This window comes from Perca flavescens, chromosome 11, assembly GCF_004354835.1.
Source record: "Perca flavescens isolate YP-PL-M2 chromosome 11, PFLA_1.0, whole genome shotgun sequence".
Taxonomy (NCBI): Eukaryota; Metazoa; Chordata; class Actinopteri; order Perciformes; family Percidae; genus Perca; species Perca flavescens.
In genome coordinates this window covers 15,177,977-15,201,274 of record NC_041341.1, presented here as the reverse complement: position 1 = coordinate 15,201,274, position 23,298 = coordinate 15,177,977, and the positions used below count along the sequence as shown (strand labels likewise).

Here is a 23,298-nt window from a genome sequence, read left to right as displayed (position 1 = left end):
GGATGATGCCACTGCCATCTTTAGTTGCAAACACATCTTCAAATGATCTGTTAGCTCTTTAACCTAAATACAGCCTCTGTATAATTATTGTGATTTCCAAGGGAAGTGGGATTGATCTTCCACCTCAATCCAACAATTACAGGAAACTATGTGTAAGATAAAAACAGAATATGTGCTTCGCTTTGTGAGAGATGGTGTGAAGTCACAGGAGTATTCATTAAGGCCTTTGTGTCCTGTTTGAAATAGTGCTGTTAAAGGCTTTAGCTGTGGGCATCTCTCTGGAAGAGATATAATGATCCTCCAATTAGAGACAGAGTCATGAGACCTGTTTATTAGTCCTAATTCATCTCCTCATTGTGCTGAGCATATCAAATACCACAGAGGAAAGAAAAAAAAATCAACAATTTGCCTACCATAATTACAGATCTATTAATAGTTTCACAACAATGACAAGCAGAGCTATTCACATCATTTTCTGCAGTCAAGAGCAATGCCGTAGCACTGTCAATGTATCCATTAAAGCCTGCATTTATACCAGCTCAGTGACATCTCGCATTTCAAAGATGACTCTGAGCCCTTTCAGATAAATTACACTTTTTCATTAACCAGAATGGTTTGGGTATTATTAATTCTTAATGGATTTCGAGACACCTCGCTACATTTGTAGCTTATCATACAATAGCAGGCATTTGTGGCTGTAAAGGTATTTTCAATTAAGAATAAGAAAATTAAAAAAAAACTGCAATGCATTGTTGAGGTTTCGGTTTCAGGAGTCTAAAGGTAAAAAAGAATACAACCTACTACAATGACAAATACCTATTGTAACTTAAAACTTCCACAAAGCTCACGACATAAACATGGAGACTGTTGCCCTGATGCGACAACCCTAATCCTTAAGATTATTATGGTTTTATTAATTCTCAATGGTGAGGACAAAAACAAAATTAACATAAAATTCTTGATTGGTGATGGAACCTTTTATGTACATTCAGGTCATTTGTAGTACAAACAGTATACTTTTTTGGCATTACATCATAGTAATTTTCTGAGTGTACGATAGTCCCTTATAATGAGTTCAAGTAAACACTGGGTCTAATCTCATGGTAATGATACAGTTTATCTTTACATAATACATATGTAATAATTACTATATATGTTAACAGCGATAAAACTAGTCAACTGATTCACGAGGTTAAACTTTTCAGTCCAAAAATATATATTTTTTTTACAAATCCCCCATTACTTTCTTGCCAATATCAAGCCAACCTTTCACTAATTTACTACATTTTTGTATCATTTCTGTGTAGCCAACACTTCCTTACAAAAAAAAGTATAATTGTACTGTGAATGTTGAATCTTGGATGACATTTTCTTTTACCATGGCTATGTCATGGTAATGGCCATGGTACACTGAATAGTAAACCATGGCACTGGCCAGGGTACTATGGTGTAAATACAGCAATACATCCATGAAATACAGCCAAGCCACAAACAGTGGCAGCACAGTACACTGTCATCATAGTAGTCCATATGCAGTACAGTTTTGCTATGTTTGCCACTGTATGGTGGTACACTGTCATCATAGTAGTCCATATGCAGTACAGTTTTGCTATGTTTGCCACTCTATGGTGGTTTGTGCTTAAATAATACAATGACATAGTGCATTGTACAAATAGTATAGAAGTGAAGAAGAAGAAGAAGAAGAAGAAGAAGAAGAAGAAGAAGAAGAAGAAGAAGAAGAAGAATTCTGGCAGTGCGAGACAAGTTGCTGCACCAAGTAAACCATTTCGGCAGTAATTGGACTCTCCCCACTATGAGGTGTTTGACGTCCTGCTAACCACCACCAGACCATTGAAAGAGTAGCCAGTAGAAGCAGGGTAAACTTCAGGTAACTTCGCCTTTGACCAGCTCCATACTCCAGCGGCCATCACACATACACACACACACACAAACACTTGACGACGGAAAAGCGCAGGATGTACCGCATTTGCGCGCGTGGTAAGAATATTCCGGTGTTATGTCGAAGTCTGTCCCCAAGTCAGATGTTCCCCTCCCGTAGCGCCAGAGACTGTTAACCTTTGGTAGCGCCCCCTCAGTAGAGCAGTCCGTTCATAACGTTACGTTAATGATAGCCATAAAACGTTAGCTAGCTTAAAAAACTCAGCTCGTGTTAGCTTTAAAATTATTCACCTAAAAACTAGATAGCTAGCGATAGCATTAAAGCCTGGCCAGTAACGTTACATTAACGTTAAGCTAATACAGTAAAATGTTAGTTTAATGTTGGCTAAAGGCTAAAGTTTACAGCCAGCTTTTTTTTTTTCTTTAGAAATAAAGAGTTACTATGTTGCAGATATTTTGTTGATAAAGCTAACCTAGCTAAATATAACGTTAATCTGTTGTGAAAACCTCATACTGTAATTACAGTAGCTAAGTTAATGTTCATTAAGTTGTCATACTTGAGTAATGCAAGGCCTATGTCCTATTTTACTTTCTCAAAAAAAAAGAACAACCACAGCAGAAAGTAAGAAGCACACTGCAAAATGCCTGTGGAGTACCTGCCATGCCACAATTTAGAGTAGATGATATGCAGTATGTGTATTCACAGATTCATTTTTGTTTCTGTTCATCACAGATCAGAAAAGGCACCGTCACTAATACTAGGAATCAGGACAGCTCATTCTTGGTATATAATAAGATCTACTGGTTTTGTTGAACGTTTGGTCAGGATCTTATTTTTTACAGTCTATGGTAAGGATGATAAGATGCAAAGACGATATTATGGAACATTGGCCATATTCAAATACTTAGCTACATTTAACAGTCCAAATATTTTACAGTCAGTGACTAGAAAATATACCTCCTGTACAATTTAATGCCACCCAGCACAAGAGCCCGGCCATAAATCCTAACTTGGTTAAACTTAAAATATGACATTTTTCTTGAGACTGTGACAGAGAGGTGTTGATTCACCTTTATGGCTCATGATACTTTATTGGGTGATTATGTTTTCACTGCATGAGGTGACACAACCTCACCAACACCACAGGTACGCATTCACTGTGGGGAAAGTAAGTGATTTCAGGGTCTAGAGGAAGTTTGTCAGCATGAAACATGTTTGGCAGGTAAAATTTACTATTGTACTGCACTATCATACTAGTTATCAAATTACCGTGCCCTTTTTTTCACCTTAGTGCTTTTTATATTTGATGTTAAACTAGAAGTTATGGCAACATTTTCAAGAAGGCTTCATCAAGATACACATTTGCCACTGAATGAAATTACACTTTCCTCAACCACATGGCCATGAGCTTCAACGTGATGTTAATTTTTTATCATCTGCCCATGTCTGCCATGGACTTAAAGAACAATCTTTAACTGTAGGAATGCAACCCTATTGAATTAAGGTGAATGACAATTATGTGAAAAGGGGATTTCATAAGAACTTTTAACAATTTACCTTTTTTTTTCTGAGTTCTGGCTTTATAATTAAATTTGCTCCTGATTGGTCAGAAATTAAATTATGATAGTCTCATGGCAAGTCAGTGATACTGTTTTTTGTTAAACGTTATTCATTCATTATCCAAGGATAGCCATTTTCATTCTTCCTAAATAAATAATTTTCCAACTAAGGATGATGATGATGATGGTGAAATGATGGTTTGTCATAGTTCTGTTTAACATTCTGGACTTATGGTGAACATAATGCTTGGAAGAGTGGACTCAACTTCAGCAAAGTGAATGGAATCACTAAGTGCATGTGCATTGCAGTTTACTTTTTGATATGGGTAATACTAACATCCTAATGGGACAACATGCTTTTAAATTTGCAGTGTTTGGGATTTTCTAAGCAAGGTGGCTGCAGTGCCGTCGCAATGCGGTCCATCCACTCCTCCTGGCTCGAGAGTGTTGGCAAGCTCCTCTGATCCCCAAAATGATGGTGGCAAGTCGACCTCAAGTCAAGGTAATACTTGTTAACAGATAACATAACTTTATAGTTATTAACTTTAGAAAGCCACAACACCAGTACAGCAGATTTGAAACATCAGTACAGCTATCAGAGTCCAACCCACTGTCATATGCATTTATTGTGTCCTTAAGAAAAATCTTTGCTGCCTCTATGACAAATAGTACAGCTCAAGACAGTAGAAGCAGATGCTGCTGCCAGCTTTTGGGAACAAATTGTGGACTGCACCAGCACATCAGTTAAACATTGTGCCGGCTTCCTTCTGAACTCCATCATATTACCAGCCAGAATGAGGCCAATGTGTTGGCACATCAGAGAAAATGTGAGGTTGTCTTACAGTATAGTTAAACCTGGCCCAGCGCTTGCCACAACACAATGCAACATCACCCGGCAATGTAACTTGAATTAGGTAGTTCTAAAGTTCATCTCATGATCAAGTTGTAAATAGACTGGTTGGATTGTAATCCACTGTGCAGTGTTTTGGCATTTGATAAGCCTTCAAACTCCTTGATCTATTACTCAAAATGGTCTTCCTGGATTGTATTTTCCTTCCACTTTAGAATAGAGATGGCCCGATACCACTTTTTTGCTTCCCGATACCGATTCCGATACCTGAACTTGCGTATCGGCCGATACCGGGTACCGATCCGATACCAGTGTGTCATATATTTTATTATGTTTTAACAGCTGTATACTACTATCCTTGTATGGATGTGATATTATTTCTATCTCTGTTGTCGGTCTTTTTATATTGGCTTATACAAAACTTTTTTACGTACAGTTCATAGCAGATATTCTGGGTCTTGTGTTATTTGTGAATTTTGATTGTGTTCCATATCAGAATTTATGTAATTTGTCTTCATAATAATTTCATAAGAATGGTCTTAAGACACAGATTGACCCATAAAGGGCATGGTGATAGCTCTCTAACTTTTCCATAAATATGGGGGAACTGCATAAAATATTGCAGATCACGTCACCTGTAATAATATTATACATATTGTTTCAGCAATAACACATTCCATTGTTGTTAGTTTTCCTGGCATTTTCTACTGTGGTGCGTACTTTCATCTAGCCTACTTCAATACATAAGCAAAATATCCAGAAATAGCCTGCTGTTTTGTGACTCAAAGGATTTTGATGCCACAACTTTTTACCTAGCAACTTAACTTGAATTTAGTGTCGTAGTGCCATTTAACACATTAATAACATTGTTTGGTAATAAAAGGTAATTATTAATTGGTTAGGTTAATAATTCTCACTTACTCTTACTATGTGCCCACTATAAATGTGTTAGGGGAAATAAGAATAAACAAATGCTGATAAAGAGAAACCTTTTGTTCACCTAAGTGAGACAGACTGAGGCCCGGCTTGTCTGTTAGGACAGGGCAGCTCTACTTTGGACAAATTAATCTCCAGTAAAGATGACTTAGATCAACTTTGAAAAACACTAAGATGAAAACCCATAAAATGATTACGCACGGCGGCCAGAATGACAAGTATTATCAACAAAAATTAATCAGGTGCATCTTTTCATGAACTCAATTAATAATGTGCAACAACGGGGTCTTTTTTCCCTGGAATGAAAATTAATTAGCAGGGGAAGGTCACTCGGAGATGCTGACATCACTCATCAGGCCGCTGTGGCAGTTCTAATTATTTGTCTTCCAGGCTTGGCTGATCAAAAATTATTGCCATACCTGAGCAACATTTAGAAAAAAAGCTTTGTTTAAAGCGCTTTTAATTAGACCTGCTATTTGATTAATGCCGTGTAAGCGCTCAGGATCGGCCCTCTTATCAGCATTTCTGACAAGTTTGCTGGGTATTGTTGTGTGAAAGACATTTTACTGACGCTAACCGACTGTTTAGTATCTAATTCGTTCACTTTAGTTGCAATTAAAAAGCTATTTACTGTGAGGGCACTTGTTGATATTAATATAGATGTTGTAAACTTTGACAAAGCACTCTGTATTGATACTTGAAATACATGTGGCATTAAGTGATAATAAGAAAAGAAAATTGCATTATGTGGATTAGACCTAAGTTAAGTTAAGCTAAGCTAGTAACTAACAACCTGCAACATCATACACGAACACAGTGCTGTTATGAATTTTGCAGTGATCACCCAAGTTGCTCCCTGCACATTCTAAGAGTGAGCAAGTGTAGCTCTAAGGCCCCGCAATTTATTGCGTTTTTGTCAGCCATAATTAATAACAAAAGACAAAGGTCACAGCAAGCAAACATGATTACCTAACCCCTGCCTGATAACATATCTAGCCACTACTGGGCCCCTTGGTCACACACTGTTCAGTAGAGAGAAGACTTGTCACAAAGCAGCGTTATGATCAAGGCTTTATCAAGCTCTTGCATTTTTCCACAGAGTTACCGTGTTGACTTGTTGCCTGAACTATCTTCAACCCTTACTACATCAATTCACATTACCTGCAAATTAGCAAAGTTCTACTTTCAAGCTCACAGTACATTTGATCCAAATAGACTCTAAATGCCATTTCTGTTCCTATTAACCTACGGATCGGTGTGGCAGATATTTTCATGAGGTTGCTGGGGAAAAAACACGAGGCTAATGGCTTGGTTGTGACAGCGCTATTCATGATGATTTATGATTCTGTGTTTAAGTTGATTACTCCACTGCTGACTCGGAATACTATTTCAATTAGTGCACTGAAGGTCACTCCACGAAATCCCTCCATAATCTATTCCTATTAACACTAATGCGCCGAGTATCCATATCTGTTCACCCTTGTTGATTCAAATCATCCCCACTCCTAACGGCCAGCTTGTTTACCAGTTTACTGGTTCGGACGTATCCTAGATGGTAATTTTCTCTCCTCCGTGTATCATTAATGTCTTCAGTCTTGACACATGGCTAGGAGGGACATCTCAATAGAGCTTGTGTGCATTTTTATTGCTTTTATTATTTCTAATTTGTTTTACAGATTAAGTGATATTTATGCTGAATGAAATTGATCCTGAAAGCCCTATAGGCAAACGTGGTAATATTGTGAGGTTAGAAAGCAACAACCTCCTATTACTTGTCATCATGAGAACCAAAATAGCCTCCGCGTGATCAAACTTTTAGAGGTCTAAATTAATTTTACATCACTTTCATTCATACTCCCACTCACCCATGCAGAGGAGGAAATTAGCTACCTGTATTTAATCTAATATGTTCCCACTGTAAGCGCTGGTGGACATGATAGACTTAATCAGTTCACACTGAATCAAAAAGCTCAGCAGACAGTGCATAGCCATGAACAATGTATTACGTTTTAAAGACAGGGTCTCTAAATTTTACTACCTACAACGGAGGCTTACTTTATTCTATAGCATACGTTACTCTCACAATACAAATGTACCTAACCATCTGATTTAGTTATTCTGATTGCAACTGAGGCAAGGTATCAATCAGAAATTGGCAACAAATTTACTGCTGAAAGTTTATTGCATATAACTTAAAACGTTGTTGTTGTTTGGGTTAGAAGCAAAAGATTGTATTAGATGTTAAACAAGCAGAATGAAAGAGGTCAAAACTTTGATGGCTCTTATCAGCTACAACAGGCCACTAGGCCTTAGGACAGGAAACATCCCTTTTTGAGAGAAGGGTAAAAGTGCTGACATTGTCACCACTTGATGGGACTCTATCCAAGGGATAGGTGAAAACACTTGGGCACAGTGACATCAATTTTCAAGATGATTTAACTCCATGCTCCTGTGTTGGAGGAAAGAAACTTCAGACCCCTGATTTACCTCCGATGACAGCCACACGGCCCCCGAAACAATGTTTCCAAGGCTACTAGCGAATGACGAGTGGTCACGTCTGTACAGCCGTCCCCATTGGTTTGATTTATGTGACCGGGATCCAATAAAAATGGCAATCAAATCAACCCAGCCACTTTACAGGTAGAGGGCTGTCTGATTGAGTTGTCGAAGGCATGGCTGAGGCTCAGAATGATTATGCCAGAAAACGGAGAGGGGTCCATCTCTCCGCACCCAACAAGGACACCATACATCTCCCCATGCAGCTTTCCTACTCCACTGTGAAATGTATCCAAAATAACTGCACACCTACTGCTTGCCTGCCTCCCCTCTCTGAAGGTTATTTGTCGTCTGAAGGACTCTCCCTGTCAGAGTATGATAAATACCATGTACACAGACAAGAGCAGCGTCAGGTCCAGGATTAGCCGGAAAACTCACTGATCTGTGAATAACCTAAAAAAGAGGAGCTGAAGATTAGCAATGATGCTTTTAGGAATGATCCATCAAACTCAACTACCTCAGTCACTCAAATGAATCATCTCACTTGATTCTTTAACCCAGGCGAAGTACGAGTGACTGCCGCGCTACCTGCAGGTCACAGAGATCATTTTGAGAATGTTTATTAAATCAGTGCTATCAATTTTCTTACTGATCATCTTTTATCTGTCCTGTCCTTGGGGATGAGTCAAGCACACAATGATGTTAAAGGTTGCGGTATTCAACTTATGGCTTTTCCATTCAGCCTCCAGAGCTCCGCTGGCAATATTAAATTACGGCCATTGCCATAACGTACAAATTGATACCTGAAATATGCCCCATATTGAGAGGGCCTGTCACTAAAGTTAACTCACTTTTGTTAACAGAGCTACTGTACAAAGTAGAACAAAAAAAAAAGAACAAACAATAATCGTGAACTATTTGCCTTGGCTTTGAACTAATGACAACTTAGGCAGGCCTGTTTACTGTGCATGAGGAAGCACACATTCAGGAAGTAAATTGGATCAAAGTACAAGCAGCTGCTTAAGTACTTACTCGCTTCGATAAGCAGAGTGAAATCACCATCATTGTTGCATTAGAGTGACTTGCTTCAGTCACCGCCAGGAAAGCAGACAGGAAGAGAAGAGGGGAGCTGATAGTGTACCAGCTCCATGTGTCATGAAGGAGCTGCTGGCTAACAGCCAGCCTGAAAAGGAACAATTGAACATCGCTGTAGAAGCCTTTTTGTGTTGGAAACACAATCACCTTGTTAGAGAATAGAATGCATTGTACAACAGGTACAAACACATCCTCTGGAATAATAGTCATGCAATTTAACCAAATCAGTCCACACATTTCAAGACATACATTTATGAGTAAGGTTTTGTTTTGTGTTTTTTCCTTTGGCTGTAATAGTTCAATATTATTTCATAGAAAAGTAGGCTATCGCAACAGTCAACAGGATACAAATTTAAAACAAAACATGGAATAAGCTTGTCAGTAATGATAAGCAAACAATAGCATAATATAGCATAAATAGGAACCTGTGGCCCTTTTCAATTTCTTTTTTTTTAAGGGTCGAGGCACAGAGGGAAAACAAAGCTGCTCTGATCCGAAGGATCCAAAATGACATCATCTTAAGTTTCCACTGAACTCTGAAGACCTTTCCTCTCCAGCAACGAGGACACAAGGAAAGTTCAAGGATTGAGCAAGTCAGTTGGACTAACATGCCACAGAACAGGAAATAGCCATTCATTGATTTTGTGTGTGTCCAGAAAGATCAATTTTATTCTTCCTTTGTTTTCAGACTACAATGCACTAAAGCTCCTGCAGCAGCAGGATGTGTTTCGTACAAGCATGGTCCAAATGAAGCTATAAATCAAGTGTTGGAGCAGAAACACATAATGTCATCCCCCATAGACCACGTACTGTACAGTACCGCACCTCAAACTGCTCCATTCTGCTTTCTGTCTGTCTGCACAAACAGCCCTACAATGTCAGACAATCTAATTAATATGACTGTCAAAATATGAAAACAAGGACTATTGAAAACTGCTCAGAAAATGTAGCTTGATGCACAATATTTTCTTTGGATATGTGTAATATATGTAGGCTTGTTCTTATCCTAAACTCTTCATTGAGACGTTATAGTCATGGTCTGATTATGTTGTATTGCATTCACTTCTTTATGACTTTTATCTAGTTCAACATCATTCTGTTGTTATGCAGTTTGCTGATTAAGTGTGTGTGGGTGTGTGTGTGTGTGTGGGTGGGTGTGCGCACACGTGCACATGTGCGTGTGTGCATAAACTGACACTTCTTTAATTGTATTGCACTTGTGCTATCTGGTGCTGGAGTTAACTCGTAAAAGTGAAGTCTCAAGCAGATTCCCAGCGTCTGCCTATTTAAGATTCATAGAAAAGACCATCCACCCCAATCAATATCTACTTGAGATTTAAGTTGCATTATGTGTCCCCTTCACAGGCATGATTTAAAACATCAGCACAAAGTATTCTTAATTTTATTGCCTGCCGTAAATTAAAATTAATGATGCTGACATCCACAATTAACAATGAAAAATGCAGATTCTTATAATTACTTTAGCAGTAATATTGTTTTCAGCCCAGGCTCAAGGTGCTCCTCATATGCTCCTCAACATTCAGTAAAACACAAAAAGACAGCTTCATTACATTTTATTTGCTATAGGAAACAAAAAAGGGTCTAACAAAAATCCACAGCTCATTTGGGAATATCTCGCCATGCATAATTAAGCAAATTTGATTGGAATTAAGCATGACTTCTTTTGGTTGGGTTTTAATGAATGCAAATCAGGCATCTACATCCCTAAGATTAATTTCAGCCAATTAAAAAACAAAGCTTGTTGGAAAGTGTAAAAGTGTTCAAAGCAGGGCAGCAAAGCAGTTTCTCTCTCCCTCTTCCATTCCCTCTCTCTCCTCATCTCATCTTCATAACTTACACTCAGGAGAATCCCCCCCCTCAACTTTGATCATTAGCAGTTACAGGCAAACAGTATGAATTCAAATGTGGCAGAAATGCACTGCCAAGATCCTTATGCCTTTTTAATCTGAAAGTTGCACCCCTTAATAGTTTCTTTAAACAATTATTGTTTAAGTACTTCTGTGTTAACACTGTTAGTGGATGCATTTGTCAGAAAGTATACCAAAGTATACTCACGTTTTGATACAATGTGCAAATTTCTTGCTTGTGATGCAAAGGTAAACTTTAGAGCATAAAATATATCATTGTTCTGGCTTTTGATGGGACAAAATATGACAATTATTCTGCATTAGTTTGCCCACAATAATGTTGGCATAACCTGAAATCAACCTTTATCAGTGTTCAAGAACATTCAATCCATCTGACTTAAGCACTCAGGAGATCTCATCGTGGTATTTTCCATGTGAAGGCACCATTGCACACCAGACCAGTGACAAATAACGCAGCTCACACCAATAACAAATGCCAGTGTCAGGCAGTATGTATGGCTTACGTAGGTGTTAGTCTCATTATGACAGACAGCCTTACATTATCCTCCATCTTAAATGTTATGCTGTTTTTGCACAACAGCACTGAGTAAATCCTGATTATTTGGAGAGTCTGACGCCAACACTAATGATTGAGGGCAAGCAGGCACCTTCGGGCTAATGCTAATCTGCCTGCACATTGCTCAGAGAACACCGTGTACATTGATTTGATCTCTCACATCAAAAGACAAACAGTGGTGCAAGTCAGCACATCCCCAGTCAATGTCATTCCTTGAAGTGATCCCCCCACACGTGCATTTTCATGGGCCTGGGGAGGGAGGGAGGGAGGAAGGGAGGAAGGGAATAGAGAATTAGGTGATCGGATCTATTGGCATTTCTTTAAAGGAGATTCATGGTGGGAGGACACAGGAAAAGTGAGGAAAAGTGGTTCCCCATTCGCCTGCTAGCCAGAGCCAGTTCTGAGAGGCTTGCTGTGTTTAGATTGCATTAATCCCTCTGTCTCTACCTGTTACAGAGCTTTCATTAATGTTGTCTTTTAACATCAAGTCTCCTGCAGAGTGGGGAATAAGTGGAAAGTTCTCAGAACTCTACCGAAAGTTCAAAGCACCACAAGAAACCCTTTATGTGTTCCCTTAATCATTCAAAAGCCTATCCTAGTATGCCACTTGCGTAGCTCCTCCATATGACGAGAAGAATTAATATTTGGCCTCTGATGCATTCTTTTTGAAAGAATAAAGGAATCTGAAGGAAAAGCATTATCTATTCAAGGAGCGCAGGGAATACCCTGACTGTGTCTCAGTTCTGTTGTAGCTGCTGCGTCTCATTTTGTCTGTAGCAGATCACAGGGCTGCAGACTGGTACGTTTCTGAGGGAGAATGGAGAGTGGGAAATTGTACTATTTTATTAGAACCCTGTGGGAGAGTTTTGTAGAGGCAAGCATGCCATTGAGCCTATTTGCATCATGCTAGCAGTGAATAGATATGATAATATTGTAATACTTTGGAATCACTCCCACAAAAGTGGTTTATATGATGATTTTTATGTGGTGAGAGCCTCTGGCAGAAACCCTCGTGATATCAGAGAGACAAGTTCACCTCACCATTTTATATTCATTAATTTTTACCTAAAACATTTTAGATCAACAGCTTTTCAGACTAAAGTATATCTTGTCAAATCCTTGTCAAAATAAAAGCCAGAATAATTTTTATTTCAGGACTGTTCTCTATCATTTATTCTATTCTGCTTCGTAGTATTTTTGTCTCTTAGTCCTCCCCTGTGTTAATGTATTAACTCTGATGCCTTAGGCTTTTTATTTCATTCAGTAAAGCCTCATTGCTATAGAGTTAGAGTGATGCTTACTTTATGCACCAAGGACCACACATTCAAGTGCACTAGAGCAGACCTACACGCCTTTTGAAGCATTTGGACAGCGCTATTATAAAAGTATAGTGTTTGTACATTTGTAACTGCAATTGCAACTCAGCCATCAGTGCAAAATTTGCTATTCTAAGTTTCCTCAATGCAACGAAACAGAGAGTGGGAAAGATGTGTGTACTCTTTATTTTCACACATAATAACACAACAGAGATTATTATGCAGGGGGTAAAACCAATGAAAGGCTATTCAGTGCATTTGTTTCAGACTGCCATACTAAAAAACTGAAAACTGGAGTAATTTGCACAAAGGCTTTAAACGTTCTATGCATGCAGTGGCTTTTAAAAGCATTTTAATTAATTTTCATTACATTGCATTGAATTATTTAAAAAGAGGGTACTGTGGAAAAACGTCTGTCGTAGGTGTAGCCTGGCTAAATTGTGTGGAGTGAAGAGATGTTATTGGGAGATGGGAAGCCCAAGGGACAAGCAGGAGGACAATGCTGTCTCTTGGGAGAATTTTATGCTGCTGAAGTGAATTTGAATACATAAAGGAGAAGTTGGGTAATAAAGAAAGGGGGGTACAACATAGCCTGTGTTCTCCTGGTCCCTTGTGTGGGAAAAGAGGCAGATTCCCCATACGTTTTTTTTCTTCCATTCTGGCCCTATTCTCAATTCTCTAATTTTGCATTTTAAGGTCTGCAATTGTACCACGAGTACATTAGCTCAAGAATTGCTTATTTTAGCTCTGCACAACACACTTTTCAAAAGTCAAATGTGTTGCTCTTCAATGGTAGTTAATTTATTTCTAATGAAAGTAATCATTACCGCTTCAGAAATCTGTTGCAGATACAGTGCATTGCAGTAAAAGTGTTGAACAGATGTATTGCTTCCACTAAAGAAGTCACATGTTTCCACCTAGTTAGTTAATTGTTCTGCCTCTCTGTCAGCTAGATATCTCAAAACCTCAACAGATGAGGTTTAAAATTTGGTGGACAGATGGACCTTGTGCCAACAAGTGAAGGATTTGATTCAGGTAATTCTCTGGATCCAGGATTTCCTGATACAAGTCTGTCCTATGTTAGCTGTAAAACTACCTTATCTCAAACCTTGTTCATAATGTCATAAAATAATGCACTGTCCATGCGCCTCATAGTTCTATTTATGCTCTGATTGTGTATAAACTGAACTGGGATGTTTTCGGTGATTACTTAATTTACTTAAAAACATGCAGCACAACATTACATGAAACATAAAAACAAAACAAAAAAAGAAAGCAACATATTCATATCAGCACATTTTCCTGCTCAGGCAGGCAACGCCCCGCACATTCTCCCTTCTTAGTTTTCCTGTTTGGTCTGCCCTCTTTACTTTGTCCCTTATCTAAGCATCATTCATTCCTCATCTGTGATCCTGCACTTGGCTGTGGTCTGCGTGGCTTGGCACCCTCCCATTCCTCCTCTACCCCACTAAAGACACTGCTCTGCACTGTTCTTTGTCTTCAACTAAAAGCAGAGGGGTTGGGGTGTGTGAGGGCATTACTTGTTAATATGCAGCAGCCTCACCTGTTTGCATTACACCTTGCCATAATGTCTTTCGGCATCTTGATCCCTACTGTATGCAGCTTATAGTACAACTAGTATATCAACAATACAGTATTTAAAAGTAAAATCTTATGTTAAATTGAGATTATATGTGAAGTTCTGTTTTGTTTTTTGTTTTCCTCCAAATTGTGTAACCAAATTTCTCAAGGAGCAGTCCATGGGTCCCAATTGGTCCTTGTTGAGCCAGATCTAAAGGTATCCCAAGGAAAATGGGGAAATTATTTTCTTTCATATTTGTATCATAAACTATACAGTCCAGGGCTTGACATTAACTTTTTGAGGCACTTGTCCTTCGGACAAGTACATTTACGTTTCACTTGTCCATGCATAAAAGTCACTTGTCCGGGTAAAGATTCATCATTTTATAAAAAAAAATTGTGTTTTGCTAATGCAGAATTTGAACAAACCGTTGAAAGCATCCAAACACTATCTACATTAATACAATTAAGTTGAAACAGTAGAAACAAACGTGCCCCAACAATAGATTTCCCCTTCAACAAGAAAAAAGGATCTCCAGACTCCATAATACAAAGTAATATGTTGCAGAAGTTAATATATTGAGATTCTAAGTCAGTATTTTAAAGTTTGTCATTACTTTCAGATTCCTAGTTAATATTCTAAGTTACGTAGTCAATATATTGAGATACTAAGTCGATACTTTGAGATATTGAGTCAATATATTGAGATTGTAAGTCAATATTTTAAATGTTCTTATTGGTTTGAGATTCTTAGTCAATATTCTGAGTTACTAAGTCAATATATTGATATTGAGTTAAATCAATATATTGAGATACTGAACCAGTATAGTGAGATATTAAGTCAATATATTGAGATACTAAGTCAATATTTTGAGATAAGTCAATATATTTAGATACTAGGTCAATATTTTGAGATAAATCAATATATTGAGATACTGAACAATATAGTGAGATATTAAGTCAATATTGAGATACTAAGTCAATATTTTGAGATAAATTAATATATTGCGATACTAAGCCAATATATTGAGATTCTAAGTCAATATTTGACATTTTCTCATTACTTTGAGATTCTTAGTTTATATTCTGAGATACTAAATCAATATTTTGACCAGAGGTAGTGGTGACTTGAACTTCTACTATACTGTATCTAAAATAATTTTGTAGACCTAACAATGGATTTTGCCACTAAATGTTGGTGTTAACTTTTTTTATACAATTTCACAAATTTCTACCCGGCAGAGGCTGATTTACCAAAAGGATCCTTTTAAAAAGGTGTAGCTACTTTACAGTTGATTATTACCTGATATTTAATCTGCATATTTTTATTATTTTTTTTCAAAAAGGAGCAAAAAAACCGACATTATAGAACGGCTTGTTTATTGCTAAGGCAAAATTAAATGATTTATTAAAAATGTAACAACAATAACTTATAACAATAACTTATTTCACCAGTAAGTTCTTGTTAAACGACAAAAACAACCTCTGGATAGGAAAAGGGTATTTTACAACAACTTTGAAGCAGCACGACGCTGGCGGGGCGAATTTCAAGTGAACGCAACATCTGTGTTTTTCCGACAACAGCAGCGGCACACTGCCATAATGTTCCTCTCCAGTGAACTACAGACACACTTTTACACCGTTTAGCTTTCAGCATTTTAACTGTTTACTCCAGCTGCTAGCTAACGATAGGCTAACGTTACTTGCTGTTGAGTATAGTGTTAACTAGCGTAACATGCGGCGATGTTTAGGTTGCCTCTAACGTCCGTTTTCGGAGCAACCGAGAGAAGCGCAGGCATTTCAGTGGCACCGCGTTGCAATTCGATTCCGGTAGATAACGGTGGTTAAGGCACCGGTGCCGTATTAGCACCGGGTCTCTCCTTTTCTGTCAACAATGTGGCGAGGAGGTAACGTTAAGGTGGAGTTAACAAGCTAACGTTAGCTAACTAACACCGGCAGGTTCACCGTGCTTTCATGCTGCATTGCTTACAGAGAACGGGCTGAACAGGGGGCTGGGTCTAACGTTAGCGGTCCGCTGACCGGGATTGCGGGGGAAAGAAATTATCGTTTCAAATCGGTAACATAGACGTAATGAGTGGCACATGATGTGAACTAACATGGCATTTGAGTTTGTTTGAGTTTTAACTTGTCCAGTGGGACAAGTAAATTTCTCTTCCACTTGCCCTACAAAAAATCCACTTGTTCCGGACAAGCGGACAAGCCTTAATGTCGAGCCCTGCAGTCAAAGCATCATTAAGAACGACTTTCAAACTTTGTCCGGTAATAACATGAGAAATACAATTTAAACTAATACTATATCAGTAATAGAGGTCTTTCCTTTGTACGTCAAAATCTGGTAAATTAAAGGCGTAACGTATCCATTTCAGGTTCCATGACCTGAAACCATCCGTGAAACATGCAGAGGCATGTTACAGTATCACAGTAAGCATGAACTAGACTGCAGTTGATGTGTTCTGTGTTCCTGTAGAGGTCACTGTTGTGTGGTGCCTCTGTGTCAGATTGGGATACTATCAGCAGCCATAATGCCTTCCCTAATGAAGTCTGCAGCAAGTACTGTGACATTGAAATAGACTCAGAGAATGTGAGCAAGAAAATAATTACAAAGTTAATTTTGTTTGCAACGCCATAATGTCTAGTACAAACAACATTTTAAAATGGAAAAGTTTGTTGGTGCTTAATCTGTACAATGATGAACAGTAATTTTTTTTTTTGTGCCAGTGTTAATCATGCTGTACCAGTAGTAAGTTAATTCGGACCAAATAAAGAATCTTATGTATATGTGTCTGAAGGCATCTTAGAATTGTAGGATTAATTCCTATCTGGAAGAAACACATTATGTTAATCACAAAATCCCCATATTTGTGTATCTGGGAGATGATTGTAATGAGCGATTATGAGTGGGCTTTATTACCAAGAACACAAATTAGATACTATGAATGAGTTCATCCCAAGCATTTGTATGTGCCATTTAACTCCAAAATCCTTGTTTATTAAACTCCAATTGCACATATGAATCAACTCTTTGGCATTAATCATGAACAACAAGGGCCCAGATGGTACAATCTTAGCCAAGCTTGAATTAATACGAAAGGTTGAATCGCTGCTACATTGAGATCCTCTCAAGGACCTTTGAAGAATGACATGAATAATCATTATTGTTGGATGCATAGTTTACTAAGTCAGCAGAGCATAGTAACCTACTGCAAACTGAGAAATATTATAGCACATGGTGCTGCCCTGCTAAGACTTTTTGATGTATTGCAGCGTGGATACTAAAATGAAGAATGACTTATTGCACTAACTCATACAATAAAATTTTAGTATCATATCATGCACCATAATATCAGTATCATACGGTGATTATGGTAACTAAACATAAACATGGACAATGTGACACACTAATAATGGTTACAAACCATTGGTCCATTCCATTGTTACAGCCTGTTGATGCTGTTAATGGTTAGCAGCTTCTTTTTAGCTTGGCTCACATAACAGTATAGTCATTTCAAATTTGTATTTTTGGTGCTCATGTCAATGACCCAAATGAACCGATATATTGGATTGGTATCAGTGCTGATACTGACATTAACTTACGGGGTTTTGCCAGATATGAGTGATGGACATTAAAGGAACACGCCGACTTATTGGGAATTTAGCTTATTCACCGTAACCCCCAGAGTAAGACAAGTCGATACATACCCTTCTGATCTCCGTGCGTGCTGTAACGCTGCCTGGCGATTCCAGCATTAGCTTAGCCCAGCACAGATCCTGCAGGTAACTGGTTCCAACTAGCCTACTGCTCCGAATTGTGACAAAAGTGACAAAATAACGCCAACATGTTCCTATTTACATGTTGTGATTTGTATAGTCACAGCGTGTACAAAAAACAACGTAACATGAGACACAGCCATCTTCTAACAGTAAACAAACCGGGAACTATATTCTCAGACAGGCTTGCTGCGAGCATATCACTCTGCCCAAGTACTATATTCTTCCGCCTGAGAATATAGTTCCCGGTTTGTTTACAGTTAGAAGACAGCTGTGTCTCATGTTACGTTGTTTTTTGTACACGCTGTGACGCTATAAAACACAACATGTAAATAGGAACAGGTTGGCGTTATTTTGTCACTTATTCGGAGCAGTAGGATTGCTGGAACCATTCACCTGCATGTTCTGTGCTGGCCTGATGCTGCTGGAGCCGTCAGACAGCATTACAGCACGCACGGAGATGAGAAGGATATGTATTGACTTGTTTAACTCTGGGGGTTACGGTGAACAAGCTAAATTCCCAATAAGTCGGCGTGTTCCTTTAAATACAGTTGTTTTTTTTAGGCCAGTGTTATAAAACTGGAACAGTTCAGTTTAAAAAATTTGTCAGAACAACCTAACAAAAATTTACTTCAACTTAACCTATAATATCTAAGTGTAGTTACAGCTTCATGTTACCTTACGTGCAGAAGAATATTCCCAGGCCTTATTAGTTCCACACAGTCAGAAATACATATTTTGAACTGAAAATTAAAACAAAACACTGGAATAGGATTAGGGTGAATACCTTGATCAGTATCAGCAACAAGATGCTTTTCACTAATTAATAGATCTTGATATGCAGTCATTTACTGATAACTAGTATAACAAATTCATGTCTGAAAATGCAGTCAACAAAAGGTCAACCTGACACTATTGATTACTATTTTCAATCGTAATCACTGTAATATAGTATTTTTTATATCTGTACCATTACCATTAATAATTCCATGTGTATTATATCAATAGCATACAGTAAGAAGGAAGGGGAAAGGGAGGAGAAGAAGAAACAGTATTCAAAAGAATGGAGCTAACAAACAAGGGTCAAATGGCAAAACTGGTGTGTAACTACTTTAGTGCAACTAAATGACACTTAAACATATACAAAACTGTAGGATTACAACTTATTACATGAATATCGTGTCACTGTCTTCTGTTTACAGTCCTCATCCACTTTGCTTTGGCCTCACACCTAATGTATTCCAGCTTTGCTGATCTCCTGATTCCAAAGGACATTGCATCTCATTTCTTGTCACTTGTCTCCTAAATTCCTAAAGGTACAATTAGCATTTTGTTTGACGAAATGTTGAAAGGTTCATAGATTGATATTTGCAAAAATGTAGCAGGGTGTTTTTGTTTTTTTTCCAAATGCAAATTCTGACATTTATTAACTTTTATTACAGAGACTCTGTTTATGGATTGTAAAGCTCTGCATAGATTTAATGGGAATAAAGTAAAATTGTACTGTTTAAACACAATCAGTGTGGCAAACCAGCAAGTGTGTAATTTAGTGTTGTGTGGCAATGAAATGTTTTACGGGCCTTGATTTATGTCCTGTGCATGGCATTTCTAATGAGAGAGACCAACATTGCAGTGCGCCTGTGTTCCAGGAAACTACATTTACAGCAGATCTTTTTTCTCAAGAGTGTTTTTCCCCTGTGAAATAATGTCAGCACTTTCCCACCTTCAAAGTCCTTTTGTTTCCAGATCTATTAACAATTCTAATTGTACAGGAACACTTGTTAAGTAAGGCTGGTAAATAAAGCAGGAAACGCATTATTTCCTTTTAGTGCAGATTAAAGGTACAGCTATGCTGGGTTGAAACACATTAATGAGGTTTTAAATAAAAATGCTGGCAGGGAATTTACACCGCTGACTGGTTTAACTGCAGTAAGCAGTTGATTTTCCTTGATGTTAAAGGGGAACATTATTTCACTCACTAATGAAAAATACATCTTTCCACCCTCCTATCTGTTAATTAACATGTTTGTGTTAAGGGATTTTCAAAAAGGGATACAATCGCTTTCAATCTGATTAAAGTAAGTGATACATAATAGGGAGGTTGTTTTTCTTCGGTCCTTCTGTTAATTGAATAGCTTTGTATGACTTGGAATGTTTTTCCTAGTCACAACAATTTGCCTGGACTTAGCTGCTCGGGATGCCCCTATCTTAATTACGGATCATTTTCCAAATGTGGTTCAATTTCCTCAGCAGGACAGTTTCTGTTAACTGCTATTTTTAAGGCCAATAACAACGTCAAAGCTAGGGATGATTAAAGCAATTAAAGTTTCCCTTTGTTTTCTAAGCACAGCGAGATAGGGCTGCCTGTTTGTACAGCATTTATTAAACATTTACTAAATGGAATTGAATCTGTCATCGATGAAGTTTTTCGAGACTATTACCTTTTAGCATGGCAAACACTGTTTCACTCAGCTAACGTCTCACAGCTTATGGCTGTGATTAGCCATCTGATTTCATCAAGCCAAACTAAAATCCTCCAGCAGAGAGAGAGCGAGAGAGAGAGAGAGAGAGAGAGAGAGAGAGAGAGAGAGAGAGAGAGAGAGAGAGAGAGAGAGAGAGAGAGAGAGAGAGAGAGAGAGAGAGAGAGAGAGAGAGAGAGAGAGAGAGAGAGGTTTAAATATAATTTTACCATCGGAATTTCTCAATTAGCATACCACATTTTCTCCATTAGATAAACTGCCTTTAGAGAGCTGGCTGGTTTAATCTGTTTAATGTCCGTGTAAACTATAATCTCCTGATTCTAAAAAGAAATCCCCTAAGGACATCATTCGCATACACTCTTCATAAGACAGTTTTTGAAAGACATGATCGAGTGCAGCTTTTAAAGAGGGATTGAACGTGATGGGTTGTTATGCCTATCATGCTTTCTTTTCTGTGGCACATGGATTGCGCAAGTTGTGCTTTCACTTGCTGGAGTTTAGCTAATCATTAGTAATTATGCTTTTACAAGCTTGTCCTTGCTTGACTATCAGTAGAGCATACAGTATAGACGAATTTCCGATTGTTCCAATAGTATATAGGTTTATGTGGGTGCTCAGTCTTCCGTTTAGTTTAGTTTAATTCTAGGGAGTGTTATGGCAACAGCCTGTTGTCTCTGAAGTCATATGCTACATTAAGTCACTTCTCTTGAAAGAGGGCAGTTGCCGTTTTCTGAAAGATAATTTAGAAGAGAAATCACCACGTGACCGGATACATGAATCAGACTTTGAGCTCAGATTGAACCAGAAGTGTCAGCTGTGTATACATGTGCATGACTGACAATGATAGCAGCACTGGGCTGTTAGTGTATATAGATATAGAAATCAGGATTTGTTGTTATTCTATTGAACGATGAGCAGAGAGAAGTCAGAGTGTTTACATGCATATCATTGCCTTCCATCATACACTGCAGGCTGTATGAATTAGGGCCTGCAAACACAGTCTCATTCTCCTTGCATCACGCCAAGAGTCACTCCATTGATTACCCTTCCCCGCTCCCAGGAAATGGCTCATGCATCTCGTGTACATTATAACAAATGTTCTCTTTGCATTACAATTGAATTGTGATTGTTATGTTCAATCAATGGGGAAAGGTCACGGGATCGCTCCTGCCAGCGCTTTAATGGAGAAGTCGATGAGGATTCATTTTAATCACTGCGGCTGTGGCAGAATGAGCACAACACTGAGAGACTGTCAATGGCCCGGTAATTACCGCTGTTTATACAGGTTTCTGCTTTAGCAATTTAGATATCCACAAATCTCTCTGTTTCTTGCACCCCAGTTATATTGGAAACTGCGTGGCATCAAATGAAGTACTGTAGGATGTGGGCCGTGACTACTCTTAATTGTCGGTGAGGCTGGCTCTTTAAAAATGAAGCAAACTCCATTTGCTCCTCTTTTGAGCAGTCACATTACCAGAAAGCCGTTATTTTACATACTTGGTGTGAAAGAGCATTCAATTAGCTCAGCTGAATCCTGAATGCCTGTGACAGTTCAGTTGTATCGAGAAGTGAAAATTTGTGTTTGTACATCACCCATATTTCAACCCAGTCTCACGGCAGTTCGTGAAATGGTCACGTAATTTAATCTATTGATTCGTGTACAGGGACACGTTTTTCTCGTTTATTTCGTGGTGGCCAGCACGTTTTTTTAAACTAATGTATTTTAATGGGAATCATCTTTCGTGATCACAGCATGACTACGGTAGGGAGTTGTATGAAAGGCCGAAAGTCTGTGTAGGGAGGTTGGTTGGGGTGGTGGATGGGTCAAACAACACAGGACTTTCACCCCGGAGAGCAGGGATCGTTTCCCACGTGTGACGTTTCCTTTCTCCGTTCTTCTTTTCCTAAACCCAACCCGCATCCCCCAGAGACCGGCCCGCGTCCACCAGAGACCAGACCATGTCCCCCAGAGACCGCAGATCGTTTCCCCTGTGTCACGTTTCCTTTCCCTGTTCTTCTTTTCCTAAACCCAACCCACATACCCCAGAGACAGGCCCGCGTCCCCCACAGACGGACCACGTCCTCCAGAAACCACGGATTGTTTCCCGCGTGTCACGTTTTCCTGCGTGTCACGTTTCCCGCGTGTCACGTTTCCTGTGTGTCACGTTTCCCGCGTGTCACATTTGCTTTCCCCGTTTTCCAACCTCCATGTTCCCATTTTGTGGTGACCACCACGAAATAAACGAGAAAAACGTGTCCGTGTACACGAATCAATTGATTAAAAATGACGTGACCATTTCACGAACTGCCATGAGACCGTGTTGCATATTTACAGTGCATGTCTGTCTCGGTTGATTCTACTGTAAGTGTCCAAATAAGATATTGGTACTAAATGATCTTATTTTGTAATGTCATTGCTCTTAACGGAAGTGTGATTGTATAAATAGCTACAGCTAATGTAGACTTAATTTCCTAGAAAAAATTTCGCTAAATGTGGATTCTGTCTTCCTTTTCCCACTTTATTTTCTGTGTTCTTTGTTGTATGCTTCTCTTTGGTCGCTTTTAATCAACGTGTGTTGTTTTGAATATGCTACACATAAGGTCTTGACTTTGTACATAAAACTTGACTGTAAAAAGTAGTTTGCAAATTATGTATAAGCAGTGTTTGGAATAACGCTGTTTAAAAGAACGGCGTTAGGTAACAACGTTATTTTTTCAGTAACGGGGTAATCTAACTAATTACTTTTCCCGTCGTTACAACGCCGTTAACGTAACTGGACGTTAAATGCGGTGCGTTACTATGCATTGATTGAATAAATGGTGTAATCTGAACGCACCCCTGGCTCACAGC

The 23,298-nt window shown here is 38.6% G+C and overlaps 1 protein-coding gene across 8 annotated transcripts in view; it reads left to right on the top strand.

The window, feature by feature from the left end:
• The first annotated feature begins 1,724 nt into the window (after positions 1-1,724).
• Positions 1,725-23,298, top strand: part of dachd (dachshund d) — a 123,509-nt gene continuing 101,935 nt past the window's right edge. For 7 of the 8 annotated variants that reach the window (XM_028590805.1, XM_028590802.1, XM_028590799.1 and 4 more), the window contains exons 1-2: positions 1,725-1,888; positions 3,831-3,961. In XM_028590805.1, the coding sequence (XP_028446606.1) occupies positions 3,932-3,961 (30 nt within the window). In that variant the 5' untranslated portion in view covers positions 1,725-1,888; positions 3,831-3,931. Of the gene's footprint in view, positions 1,999-3,830; positions 3,962-23,298 lie in introns of all 8 variants that reach the window. The other variant, XM_028590800.1, reaches the window with a different exon arrangement.